Source organism: Leptonychotes weddellii, chromosome 9 (assembly GCF_054177405.1).
Source record: "Leptonychotes weddellii isolate Sample4059 chromosome 9, ASM5417740v2, whole genome shotgun sequence".
Lineage (NCBI taxonomy): Eukaryota > Metazoa > Chordata > Mammalia > Carnivora > Phocidae > Leptonychotes > Leptonychotes weddellii.
In genome coordinates, this window is record NC_138377.1 from 82,594,874 (window position 1) to 82,609,263 (window position 14,390).

General features: G+C 44.4%; 1 protein-coding gene across 2 annotated transcripts in view; it reads right to left on the reverse strand.

Annotated features, from left to right (window-relative positions):
• GNB5 (G protein subunit beta 5) overlaps positions 1–14,390 on the reverse strand; it is a 40,007-nt gene that overhangs the window by 16,154 nt on the left and 9,463 nt on the right. For both annotated transcript variants that reach the window (XM_081831095.1, XM_081831094.1), the window contains exons 2-5: positions 14,182–14,318; positions 11,106–11,147; positions 8,439–8,515; positions 2,693–2,825 (exon numbers count right to left, since the gene is read on the reverse strand). In XM_081831095.1, coding sequence (XP_081687221.1) covers positions 2,693–2,825; positions 8,439–8,515; positions 11,106–11,147; positions 14,182–14,318 — 389 coding nt within the window. The remainder of the gene's footprint in view (positions 1–2,692; positions 2,826–8,438; positions 8,516–11,105; positions 11,148–14,181; positions 14,319–14,390) is intronic.

A 14,390-nucleotide genomic window follows, 5' to 3' on the forward strand; every position in this document is an offset into this window, starting at 1 on the left:
TCCAAAAAATAGAAGAGAAAGGAAAGCTCCCAATTATTCTACAATACCAGCATTTACCCTAATACTAAAACCAGACAAAGACACTACAAAAAAAGAGTACTAAAGTCCAATATCTCTGATGAACATAGATTCAAAAATCCTCAACAAAAATCTAAGCAAACTGAATCCAACAATACATTAAAAAATCATGACCAAATAGGATTTATTCCAGAGATGCACGGTGGTTCAATATTCACAAACCAATCAACATGATACATCACATTAACAAGAGAAAGGATAAAAACTGTATGATCATCTCAGTAGATGCAGAAAAAGCATTTGACAAGATTCAACATCTACTCATGATAAAAACTCTCAGTGAAGTAGGTTTAGAGAGAACATACCTCAACATAATAAAGGCCATCAATGAAAACCCACAGCTAACATCATACTCCATGAAAACCCACAGCTAACATCAAACTGAGAGCTTTCCCACTAAGATCAGGAACAAGACAAAGATGTCTACTCCCACCACCTTTACTCAACATAATACTGGAAGTCCTAGCCACAGCAATCAGACAAGAAAAAGAAAGAAAAAGCATCCAAATTGGTACGGAAGAAGTTAAATTGTTACTATTTACAGATGACATGAGAGTATATAGAAAACCCTAAAGATTCCAGCAAAGAAACTACGAGAACTGATAAAATGAATTCTGTAAAGTTGGATACAAAATTAATACACACAAATATGTTGTATTTCTATACACTAATAATGAAGCAGCATAAAGAGAACTTAAGAAAATAATCCCATTTAAAATTGTACCAAAAAGAACAAAATACCTAGGAATAAACTTAACCAAGGAGGTGAAAGACCTGTACTCTGAAAACTATAAAACATCAGTGAAAGAAACTGAAGACAACACAAATGGGAAGATATTCCATGCTCTAGAACCAATATTGTTAAAATGTCCATATTACCCAAAGCACTCTACAGATTTAATACAAACCCTATTAAAATACCAACAACATTTTTCACAGAACTAGAACAATCCTAAAACTTGTATGGAACCACAAAAGACCCCAAATAGCCAAAGCAATCTTCAGAAAGAAGAACAAAGATGAAGGTATCATAATCCCTGACTTCAAGATATACTACAAAGCTGTAGTAATCAAAGCATTATGGTACTAGTACAAAAAAAGACACATAAATGGAACAGAATAGAGGGCTCAGAAATAAATCCAAGCTTTTATGGTCAATTAATAGATAGGAAAGGAGGCAAGAATATCTAATGGAAAGAAGACAGTGTCTTCAGCAAATGGTGTTGGAAAAACTGGACAGCTACATGGAAAAGAATGAAACTGGACCGCTTTCTTAGACCATACACAAAAAGTAAACTCAAAATGGATTAAAGACCTAAACATAAGAACTGAAACCATAAAATTCCTAGAAGAAAACATAGGCAGTCATTTCTCTGACACTGGCCATATAAACATTTTTCTAAATATGTCTTTTCTAAGGGAAACAAAACCAAAATTAAACTATTGGGATTATACCAAAATAAAAGACTTTTGCACATTGAAGGAAACGATCAACAAAACAGAAAGATAACCTACTGAATGGGAGAAGATATTTGCAAATGACATATCTGATAAGGGGTTAATATCCAAAATACAGAAAGAACTTACACAACTCAACACCAAAAAACCCAAATAATCCAAGTTAAAAACGGTAGAGGACTTGAATAGACATTTCTCCAAAGAAGACATATAGGTGGCCAAAAGACACATGAAAAGATGCTCAACCTTACTCATCGTCAGGCAAATGCAAATGAAAACTACAATAGATATCACTTCACACCTGTGAGAATGGCTAGTATCAAAACCACAAGAAATAACAAGTGCTGGCCAGGATGTGGAGAAAAAGGACCCTCTTCTACCCTTGGTGGGAATGCAAATTGGTAAGGCTGCAAATTGGTGCAGCCACAGTAGAAAAGAGTGTGGAGGTTCCTCAAAAAGTTAAAAATAGAACCACCCTATGATCCAGTAATTCCACTGCTAGGTTATTTTACCCCACTAATTAAGAAAGATGTATGCACCCCAATGTTTATTGCAACATTATTTATCATAGCCAAATTATGGAAGCAACCCAGGTGTCCATCCATAGATGAATGGATAAAGAAGATGTGGTCTACAGATACAGATATAGATATAGATAGATAAATACACACACACATTGGAATATTATTCAGCCATAAAAAAGAAAGAGATCTTGCCATTTGCAAAAACATGCATGAAGCTAGAGATTATAAAGCTAAGTGAAATAAGTCAGAGAAAGACAAATACCATACGATTTCACTCACATGAGGAATTTAAGAAACAAAACAAATGGGGAAAAAAAAGAGACAAGCCAAAAAAGAGACTCTTAATACAGAGAACAAATTGGTGGTTGCCAGAGAGGAGGGATGCGTGAAATAAAGGGGATTAAGAGCACATTTATCATGATGAGCAGTGAGAAATGCATAGAATTATTTAATCATTATATTGTGCATCTGAAACTAACACAACGCTATATGTTAACTATACTTGCATAAGATGATAATAATAATAATAGAGGGGACACTGGAAAGCTTCCTCTCCTTGCCACCCCTCCTTGGTCCTCTGCCACTTCCCGTGCTCCCCGGCAGGCTGACCCACCACACGGCCGCTTCCTCACCTGCATGTCTGAGTTGGTGAAGCTGCAGGCCGACAGGTAGTTGGTGTGCATAGCGACAGACTTCTTTTTGGCAGCCATGTTTTCATTTTTGTCAAACGTCAGTGGATACACAGAACACTTATTATCCAAACCACTAGCATGGAAAGAAAGAAGTGACAGATGCTAATATAAGGCAACAGAATACACCTATACATTCTCCTTCATGCAAACTTTTCAAAATGTTTTCCTTTGGCAGCATGATGTATTGTAAACTTTCCCCCCAACTTTGAAGATTTTCAAATGTACCGTAAAACTGAAAGAAAAACAGTACAATGAGCACCCAGATCCCTTCACCTACATTCACTAACTTAGCCTTTTGTCGTATTTGTGGGAGCAAATTCTGAACCCATTTGAAGGTAAATGCAGACATGACATGTTACATCTACATACTTCAATTTGCGAATTTTACATCTTCTAAAAAAAATAGAACATTCTCCTAAGTAGCCACTAGATCATTATCACATCTGAGAAAACTAACACAAATTCCATAACATGGTGTAATCAGCCATCCGTATTCAATTTTTCCCAGTTGTCCCCAGGATCCAGGGCCCAATCAAGGTTCACACATGGCATTCAGTTTTTATAGCTTTTTAAGACCATTTAATTTAGAACAGACCCTCCACCTCTGTTTTTGTTGTTCATGATAAGAGATCTTAGGCCAACGGTCTTGTGGAATGTCACATACTCTGCATTTGTCACACTGTTTCTTAATGGTCATATTCAAGTATAACATTTTTGATAATAGTAGCATACAGGTGATACTGTGTACTTCTTTCTCTTTCTTGCTGCTTCACTCCAGGAGATTTGTGAGGACTACTGTCTCAAGATTGGTGGCGCCGACTTTGATCACTTGGCCAAAGTGGGGAGCACTAGATCACTGCATGGGAAATATGACTTGCTTGTAATTAGTAATTAGGGTTGGACACTTCGAGACATGTGAATATCCTGCTTCACAACAGCCTTTCATGCATGGCTTTAGCATGATTACCATTGTTTGAATCAAATATTATTTTAGGAGTACAAAATGGTGACCTTCTGATTCGATCATTCCTTCTGCGTTTGTTAGCTGATATTTTTCTGTAGAGAAAAACTTCCCCCTTCCCTCATTATCCCTGTACACCCACGGGTTTTTTTTTTTCTCTTCAAGTCTGTTATGAGCCATTACTACCACCACCACCCCATGTGATGCTCACATTTGGACAGTGGAAGGCCCCTGCAAGCAGCTCGTTTCTGTTGGATATGACCCCATTGATCCTTGAATGTTTCCTTGCTTTCTGGAACGAGAAAATATCCTAGGCTCACTTTATCCTTTTCCTGCCCCAGACCTACGATCAGCCTTACTGCGAGGAGCCCTGCTTCTGCTTCTTCTTCTTCTTCTTTTTTTTTTTAAAGATTTTATTTATTTGAGACAGAATGAGAGAGAGAGAGAGAGAGAGAGCACATGAGAGGGGGGAGGGTCAGAGAAAGAAGCAAGCTCGCTGCCGAGCAGGGAGCCCGATGCGGGACTCGATCCAGGGACTCCAGGATCATGACCTGAGCCGAAGGCAGTCGTTTAACCAACTGAGCCACCCAGGCGCCCCAGCCCTGCTTCTTCTTAATGGGCAATGACATTTAGGAGGAGGACACTCTTCTGATGCCCTGGGGATGCTAGGGACCCCCTTAGCCTTTCCAACTGCTCAAGGGGGCAGGTGTGGACTTGGGAAGTCTCTTACCAGTAATTCATAAGCTTGTGGTGAGAACGATTTGTAGTTAGGCTGTGACATTGAACCAGCATGCTGTGGACTATGGGCTTCCCCGGACCCTTGAGGTGGTAGGCATTCTCCTGTGCTGAAGCTTCAGAGTAATTTCTGTAGCTCTGCTGGGATACCCATTACTTAGGGTTATTTGCATCTGGTGTTGAATCTTAGCTTTAGTATCTAACTCATTTTGTGATCTTGGTTAGGTTTTTTTTAGGTTCTCTGAGCCTCAGCTTCCTCGACTATAAAGTCGATATGGAGTGGATAAAATGGAGTGGATCCCACAATCACAAGGGGCTGTTGTGAAGATTCTATAAAGAGTTCAGAATGGCCCTTGACATACAATAGAGTCTCAGTAAGTGCTCATTATTGTCATTTTTATATTCCACTTGCTTGGAGGCAGGCACTATGTCCTATTCATCTTTCAATTCCCCAGGACACCTGGTCCATTGCCTTGTGAACTGTTGTTCATATCAAGTATACAATACCTGAGTGAAGTCCTCTTTCAGATATGGCTTTCAAATAAAAAAATACTTATATATAAATAAAGGCAATTAACACAATTTTTTGAGAAGGGGATTTCAGCTTTCAAGTTTGGAACCAACTAAGAAATAGACCCACTAGTCAGACAGATGGAGATAAATATGTCCCTGTTCTCCCCTTAAAAAAAATGGAGAGAATGTGGTGGAGGTGTGGGTTTGTGTGATCACGGAGTTACAGGGCTGTCACAAAGCCATGGTTGAGAAACACCACATTAGATCATCACTAGATAACTAGGCAAGTTAATCGCAGTGGCCCTTGACAGTTCTAGGGAAGGTCTGAGCAGGTGCTTTTGTCAAAGACGGGGATTCAGTTTTGCTCAGTTTAGTTTTTTTTTAAAGACTTTATTTGAGAGAGAGAGAGAGAGAGAATGAGTGGGGGAGGGGCAGAGCGGGAGGGAGAGGGAGAGAGACAATCTCTCAAGCAGACTCAGAGCCCGAGGCAGGGCTCGATCCCATAACCCCAAGATCATGATTCCAGCCAAAACCAAGAGTCGGATGCTCAACGACTGAGCCACCCAGGCGCCCCTGCTCAGTTTAGTTTCTGATGCTCTTTCCTCATCCACTGGACCCCATATTTTATTTTATTTATTTTTTTAAAGATTTTATTTATTTATTTGACAGAGAGAGACACAGTGAGAGAGGAACACAAGCAGGGGGAGTGGAAGAGGGAGAAGCAGGCTTCCCGCCGAGCAGGGAGCCCAATGCAGGGCTCGATCCCAGGACGCTGGGATCATGACCTGAGCCGAAGGCAGGCGCTTAACGACTGAGCCACCCAGGCGCCCCTGGACCCCATATTTTAAATATTTGTTAATATTACACCAGTATTCACAGCTTGAACTCCCTCTGCTTGTGAGGCAGTCAGTGCAGGCACTAACTATGTATCACATGGCGGGGCCGGGAGACAGATATGACGGACAAGAAGACACCAGCCATTCCTCCTCTCTGAGGAGGCTGTCACCACAAACCTGTCTACCTGGGCCTTGTAAAATTATTCTCTTTCCCGCCTACCCCCCTCCCTCATGGAAATTTTCTCACTGGGTTCAAATAAGAAATAGCTGACAGAACCATTTTCCAAACTACTGTTAAAGACATTGTTCATGGGGTGCCTGGGGCAGCTCAGTTGGTTAAGTGGCCGACTCTTGATTTTGGCTCAGGTCATGCTCTCAGGGTCAGGAGATGGAGCCCTGCATTGGGTCCTGCACTCAGCAGGGAGTCTGCTTGAGATTCTCTCCCTCTGCTCCTCCCCCCACTTGCTTGCTCTCTCTAAAAAAATAAAGACATTGTTCACTATGTTATTATATCCACTGCATACTGAAGAAGGATCTACCCAATATGTTCTTTTTGTAACACAGAGCCAGATAGCAGATATCTCAGTATAAAATATTGAGAAATGATGTAACTCCTTCAACTCTATGCATCTGCTAACATTAATGCCCAGTTAGAAACATATTACCCTGGAGTTTTTTAAAATGTAGAGTATTTATTACTCCTAATGAGTAAGAACTGATCTTACCTAATAAGAGGTCAGCTTTTGCCCTTGGCTGCTGGGAGGTCATCTCTGAGCCCCTGGAATGGGCTGCCTGATGGGAGAACAGTTTTGGCTCACACATAGTCTCACAGTATGATTTAGGGCACGCGCTGTGAGTTCTGACCTCCTCACAGGAACCAGAAACTAAAGGCATTAGCCTAAACCTCTAGGACACACTGGAGACTGAGGGTCAGCCACATGGGCCGTATGTGATTGAGCCCCAGGAAAAACTGTGGACACGAAAGACTCAGGCGAGTTTCCCTGGTGGTTAATGCTCTGTGAATCATCACGCATGGTGGCCAGGAGGCCAGGAGACCAGGAGGAGGTAACGCCGTCCATGACGCCACAGGGACGGGACAACTGGAAGCTCCAGGTCTAGACCCTGCCTGGACTCTGCCCTGGGCACCACCTTTGGTTGGTTCTAATTTGTATCCTTTCACTGTGAGAAAACTGTGAGCCTAAGTATAGCACTTTCCTGAGTTCTGTGGTTGTTCCAGCAAATTATCAAACCTGAGGGTGGTTTGCGGCTGATATCTGAAGTGACAGAAGTTTTGTGGGAACGGCGCCTTCTAATTATACAGCTGGCCGAACTCCTTTACACTTACCTTATTGTGTGTGTGTATGTATACACACATATGTAAATAAATGTATTATGTACATAGCATATACATAAATACATATATACCTAGCTATATCATGCGTGTATGTGTGTCTTTTATTGTGCTTACCTCAGATCCTTTCAAGAAGTAAATGGGATGAATTTTATATAAATACTACCATTCAGTTATAAAATGGAAATACAACCTACTTTTGAATTATTTAAAAAATTAGAAAATATGAAATACATGTGTGTGAACATAGGTTCCAAAGGCACACAGGGTCTTGGCACGTGGAGAGTGAATGGAAAGATGCCCCCAACAGCCACTCAAAGGGAGGGACGTTGAGGACAACCATTGGTGTGACTTGGCTGGAGAAGGCTCCAAACTTTTTGCTTGGAGGCCAAGTGTTTTCATTTTTGAATTAAAACTCCTTTCTCCTGATTATAAAAATGACATATGCTTATTTTTAAAAATGGAAAATTATAAAAAAGAGAAAACCCCATAGTCCCATCATCCACAAGGAACTACTATTGGATTTTTTGGTATAGTTCATCACAGATTTAATGCCTCTTTTCTAAACATGGCTGGGATCCTATGGTAGAGATATTTTCCAGAATTGTTTAACACAGGGACAGGGAATTATGTTGGTTGCAGTTCTCACTGCCAACTCTGTTAAACTGAGCTCCAGGAGAATAGGAAATAAAACACCATCTTCCTAGCAACCTGGATGTTCTTTTGATTTACTGTAATTAAGAAGTTTCCTTCTTAATGGTTGTATAAAATATTCCCTTCAACTCATGTCCCACAATTCACTTAATAATTTCCTTTGATGGACTTATGATTCCTCCCTACCCTGCCTTTTTTTGCTTTATTTTAAATAGTGCTACAATAAATATTATTGCTCATATGGCTTTTCTATATTTTGGATCATTCCTTTCAAACAAGTTCTTAGATATGGAATCTCTAGATCAAAGGTTATAAATTTTTCAAGGCTTCTGTTCTGATACACATTACTAACATGTTTTCCAAAACGTTTGCACCAATTTATAGTCCCCACCAACAGCATTTGAGAGTAGAGGAGGCAGGTTTGAAACTTAAGCTACTGTCAGTCTATAATGAAAATAAGTATGAAAGAGATTTGTGTAGTTTCTTTTTTGATGAAGTTCAGGAAGGAATTGAACACCTCGCTTAACCGGTCAAGAACAAAAACAGTTAAGTTCGAGTTTGTTTGCTTGTTTTTGCCCATCAAACGGTATTTTATGGCTAATCAGAGATCTGAGAAGCTGCCTGGCCCCTACTTACCCACATGCAATGGCACATCCCGACGGGGCATACGCACAGGCCATCACCCACGTGCAGGGCATGGTGACTGCATGCTCCTGAAACACAGAACGCAAGCTTCATAGAAGGAAAGAGCGGCACTTCTACACAAATGTGTTAATGTTTAGTTTTTGCAAAATCAAATGACTGGAGTTCCTGCTAAATCCCATTACCGTTTCAAAGGGCAGGGGTGTGGGGTGAAGCTCAGCCTGAGACTGACAGGAGACTCAGCTCCCCCAGAATCAACAAAAGCGAACGTCGTATATTCCAAATGCTAAAAATCTCAGCCAACAAAACAATATCCTTACTGTTTTACTTCTCTTTTTTAAAGATATATTTGAGAGAGAGAGAGAGCACACACGCAGGGGAAGGGGCAGAGAGAGAGAATCCTCACGCAGACTCCCTGCTGAGTGTGGAGCCCAACGTGGGGCTCAATCTCACGACTCATGAGATCATGACCTGCGCCGAAACCCAGAGTCAGATGCTCAACTGACAGAGCCACCCAGGTGGCCTACTTATTTCTTAATGTTATACTCCCCTTGTTCTTCTGAATGAATATTGGGGCTCATTTTCTTTGAAAGGTCTGTCTGAATTTCACTTCAGTTACATGCTGTACCTTATTTACTCAGATTCCCCCTTTTTAAAAATCTGTTCTTTTTTTTTTTTTTCCCAAAGATTTTATTTATTTATTTGAGAGTGAGAGACAGAGAGCATGAGAGGGAGGAGGCTCAGAGGGAGAAGCAGACTCCCCGCTGAGCAGGGAGCCCGATGCGGGACTCGATCCCGGGACTCCGGGACCATGACCTGAACCGAAGGCAGTCGCTTAACTGACTGAGCCACCCAGGCGCCCTAAAAATCTGTTCTTAAATGATTCTACACGTATGTTGTGTTTGCTGCCCTGTGAGTATACAAGAGCCTCTGTCCCCTGTGGGCCCTGAAACCACTCCTGGGAAGGTCTGAGTGGAGGCGGGGGAGGGCAGGGTGATCTTGAGTTGTGCTCACAGAGGACGGAGACCCCATAACATGGAGGCAACGAGAACTAGGTGTAGCAGTTTCTGCTCCTGGCTGGTGGTCGGGGCACCCACATTCTCCTGCATGCCAACAGGCAACAAAAGCCACAACCCAAAACCTTCTGCATCTGTGGTCTTACTTCCCATGAGAGACATGGGCCCTGGTTCCTAGTTCCAACACCAGCAAGATGTGTGGCCCCATGCAGGCCACTGGTGAAGGGAGAGGACGGGACTAGCTGATTTAGGCCGGTTCTTTCCTGCTATGATTCATGTTATGCTCATGGAAATTCTGTCACTCACAATCTACAGCCTTTCAGATGCCTAGAATAACCCACTGCAGCAAAGGGCCACTCTCAGCACAAGGCGCCCCAGGCCCCCTTCCTTACAAGAAAAAACTATGTTCCCTGCCAGGGGCCACAGTGGCAACACCACGGCTCCCCAGAAATCAGGCAGTGTGTGCTCTAGGACATGCTAAGGCTTAAACAGAAGCAACAAAACCCCACACGCTTCTGAAGAGGCTAAGGTGCGCTGGGAGAAGCAGAGGCTCCCATGGGCGGAGGTGCTGGAGGGGAAAGCCCCTTGTAAACCGTTAAGTTGCCACCTTTACTATTCCCTAGGGGCCTGACCATGAGGGACTCTGCTCCAAAAGGTGGTTCTGGCCCCCCACCCCTTGATCAGGTTGGGTAGTACCTGCCTACCACAACACTCACTAAACACATTCAATAATATGCAGAATATGGATGCTGCTCAGTTGGAGGCAGATATAGGTCTCTTTGTCTTATATAGTGAAGAAGAGAAGACCTTCTTCTTTTTTTTTTTTTTTTAAAGATTTTATTTATTTATTTGAGACAGAGAGACAGAAAGCATGAGAGTGAAGAGGGTCAGAGGGAGAAGCAGACTCCCTGCCGAGCAGGGAGCCCGATGCGGGACTCGATCTGGGGACTCCAGGATCATGACCTGAGCCGAAGGCAGTCGCTTAACCAACTGAGCCACCCAGGCGCCCGAGAAGACCTTCTTTATATAAATAACAGAACCAGGACTGAATACACAATAGTCATTACCATAAATGGCACACGAGGCAGGCTTGTAAGCACACCTCCACAGAGACTGTGGCCTTTCTCTTTAGTTAAGAGTCTAAATGTAGGTTAAATTTGGAGCCGAGCTCGCCCAGGCCCGACCTGCAGGATATCACTGGATAGTCAGCTCAACCCCCCTGCAACCTCAGCTTCTCCTCCGCTGTCTGCTCATGTCCATGGTGCTACAGAGTCCGGTCACAGACACAGAGGGCAGAGAAAGTGGGGGCTTCAGGAACCTCTTACCACCCCTCAGGAGAAAAATAATACGTGCGTGCCTGCATGTGAGGAGTTTTCCAGGCCAGGCCCTTTCCGGTTTTAAGTGTTAGCACCCTCTCTGCTGGCTCTGCATGCTCCTGCTGGGGGGAGCGGTTTCAGCTCTCGAGGGGAACAGACCTGCCGCGGGCTGCTGAGCTGTCTGAACACAGACGGGCTTTCCTGGGGTTTCCATCCCCAGGCGGGCACCCGAGAAGCCCGATGACCATGAGCCTGGGGGTATCTGGAGGGGAAGAGGACAGGGCCGGGGTCCTGGGGTGCTGCTCAATGCACCAGGGACAACCTCTTACCTTGTTAGTAGTGAAGGAATCCCACACGATCACCTTCCCGTCCTGGAGGGAAAAGAGTAAACAGCTTAGGAGCCGTCAGTCAGTGCTCATAGGCGGCTGCGAGAACGCTCAGAAGAGCTGTGTCCGGCTGGACGGCGCGCAGGAGACGCCAGAGTAAGTACCTGGGTGGTCAAGGACCTCCAACCTACCTTTGAACAAGGGGGACAGAACGGGGGGCTGAACTGTCCCGCCTGATTAAAGGCTCAGTTCTCAACATGACACTCCTTGTGGAGCTACAGAGCAATGCTCAGGCTTCTAACCATCCAGACACGGAGCACTCACTCTTGGTGCCTTGCCGTCGCCCCCCACGCCCTGTCAAGAAGCTATACAGGGGTGAGACAAACCTGAAATTACCTCGAGGTACTTGCCAGGTAACTAATGGTCTCTTTCGTTCTCCCTGGCCACCCCCACCAGCCCTCCTGGCTCCTGTGCCCCCCGCACGCTGCGCCAGAGCCCCCAGCCTCATCCCTGGCCCACTTCTCTGGGCTCCGCGGGCCTGACAGCAGTGTAACTTGCCCACCCAGACAGTTCACACCTAAGCTGGGAACAACGTGAGACTCCTGTCCGTCACCCGTCTGTCACGGTGGGGACGCCCTGGGGGGCTGGGCTCGGGGCTGGCGATGCTACCTTCACTGTACCCGCTGCTGCAGCCCGCGCTGGGGCTGTGGGGAGTCACCACGACGTCGTGGGTGTGTAATACAAACCCACACGAGCCCTGGTCCCTACAGTGCGGCCACCTGCCCGGTACGCGGTGTGTGGGTCCTCTGGGCCCCAGGCTCTGCCTGTGAGGAAGAAGATGGCTGAGTCGGCAGCCTCCATGGCAGGCTCGGTGTTTGTAATCACGGAAGCCATCTGGAGCCAAACGTGAACGACGAGGTGAGGGTGGGGGAAGAGGTGCCACTGAGGGGCGCAAGCAAGGTCTGATTATCCCAAGTGACACGGTTGCTTCCTTTGCATGATCCACTGGACGATTTCCATATTCCCGCTGCGTGTGACTGAAGGGCCCAGGAACAAAGTCAAAGTGGGCAATCTGGGGTCTTTCAAAACTCCTAAGCACACTGGTTCTTCCAGTCTAATTTCTCTGACTAAACGCCCAAACACAACAGAGGGGGTAGATTGGGTAACAGGGCAGAGAAGAGGGAAGGAGCTCCAGGCCTGTACCTTGGGGCCCTCCGCACCTGGAGCCCGGCTCGCTGTGCCGGGGAACAGACTTGTGCATTGTCCAAGCTGGTGTTCCCTCTGGCGGCTTCCTCCACCACGCCGCCTGCCTGCCTGTCCCCACTGCCCACCCACTTTGTGCTCTGGACAGAAGAAGGCACCCAAGAGGCTAAAATCAGGCATAAAACCAAATGTGGGCCTCTCCACCAGCACAGATTTATACACCAGGGCCTCATGTTCCTGGAGAGACCGCCTCCACCCCAAACCCTACCCCACGCAGTGAGGCTGATTAATCTCCTGCCTTCAGGGGAGAAGGGCTGCTCTGAGTCACTCCGTCTGCTCCAGAATGTTCCCACTGTTGCCAGCTTCCTCCCACGCCCACCCCACTTCTAGTTTTCTCTGCGTTAGAGGTGGATGGATGGAGCGTTCCTCCTCCCTCTCTAATAAGAACAGTGTATGAGTGACAGAAAATCCAACATATATTGTACTCTTAAAGATAAGAAAAGTCAAAAAGGCTAGGTGATAACCACTTTGAAAAAAAAAAGTCTGGAAAGGAATGCTCTAAAATAGTAATAATGGTTGGGACAGGGTGGTGGGAGTAAAAGCGTTTCTTTGTTCTCTTTTTCAGTGTCTCTTTAATGTGGTAAAATACATGAGAAAAATGTTTTATGAACATAAATGAAAGCAAATAACAAGGTGACATATTAGATCTATAGGTAATTTAGGACACTAAGACCACCTGTCCTTATCAAACACAGCCTGACATAGATGTTAGAGTGTGTGGATTATTTAGATTATGTACAGTTTTTATATTTAAAAGGAATTTTGTCTTTTGGATATTGTCTTTTGGAAAAGCTGGGCTGAAGGTATGGATGGTTGGCGGGGGAGTCCAAACTGGCCATAAAAATATAGAACTTCAGTTTATAATTTTATATTCAATGCATGTTACATCAAAATAGACATAAAAAGTACCAAGCAGTGATAACCAGCCTCCTGATAGTTGCACTTTTGTAGAGGCTCCTCCCTCATAACGTCAGGGTTGGAATACAGCAGGAGTGATGGAATGTCACTTCTGATGGCATGGCTTCGGCTTCCATCTCCCTCTCTTGCTCTGGGGAAGGCCAGCTACTATCTTACAAGCAGCCCTATGAAAACGTCCACATGGTGAAGAACTAGGGTCTCCAGCCAATGAGCCATTTTGGAAGTGAGTTTCTGCCCTACTCGAGCTATGTCATGACCGCAGCCCTGACCAACATCTTGACTGTAACCCCATGAGAGACTCTGAGCCGGAACTACCCAGATAAGCCGCTCCAGAGTCCCGGCTCTCAGAAACCATGTGAAATAATAAATATTTGTTGTTTTAAGTTGTTGAATTTGGAGGCAATTTGTTATGCAGCAACAGATAACAGTAATGTAAGACGTAAAATAAACTATGTTAACGAGATAAAATGAATGAAAAATTATACTTTACAAAATATGTGTCTTAAATTTGCTCTTTAAGGCGTAAAAAGAGTCCAGCAACTCTTAAACTGAAAGAAGCCACAACCACTTATGTCCTCAATTTGGGGGGAGGGAGCCCCACTATCTAAAAAATGGTTTCATTCACAAATACAGCCCTGAAGTATACTCAGGAAGAAAAAATTTTGAATGGCTTCTCAAATATAGTTCACGTTTCAGTTTTTACCATAACTCCAAATCTACCCAAATTAGTGACGTTCTACAGTATACAAGAGAATTCTTCACTATGCTAACTCATGTCCTGTGGAGAATAAGCAGAGTCATAAAGAGCAGGCAGGGTTTTTTGAAAAGGAAAGCTCTCTTTCTTCTTTAGCTATCAAGTCAGACCCTTGCTCACCCTCACAGAGCAGATGTCACATACCTGGGATGAGCTCACGATCCTTCTCTTATCTTTGCACCAGTCCATGCAGAGAACCTTGTTCCCATGGCCTTTGAGGGTCCTCCTGGTCTTCATGACAAACTGCCCCAGAGCTTCCACCCGCTCGGCCACCTGGTGTACTAGAAGGACAGGCTATAATCAGTTCCGTCACCAACGACCAGATTCTGAGCCATATGCTGGCAAAGGGATGA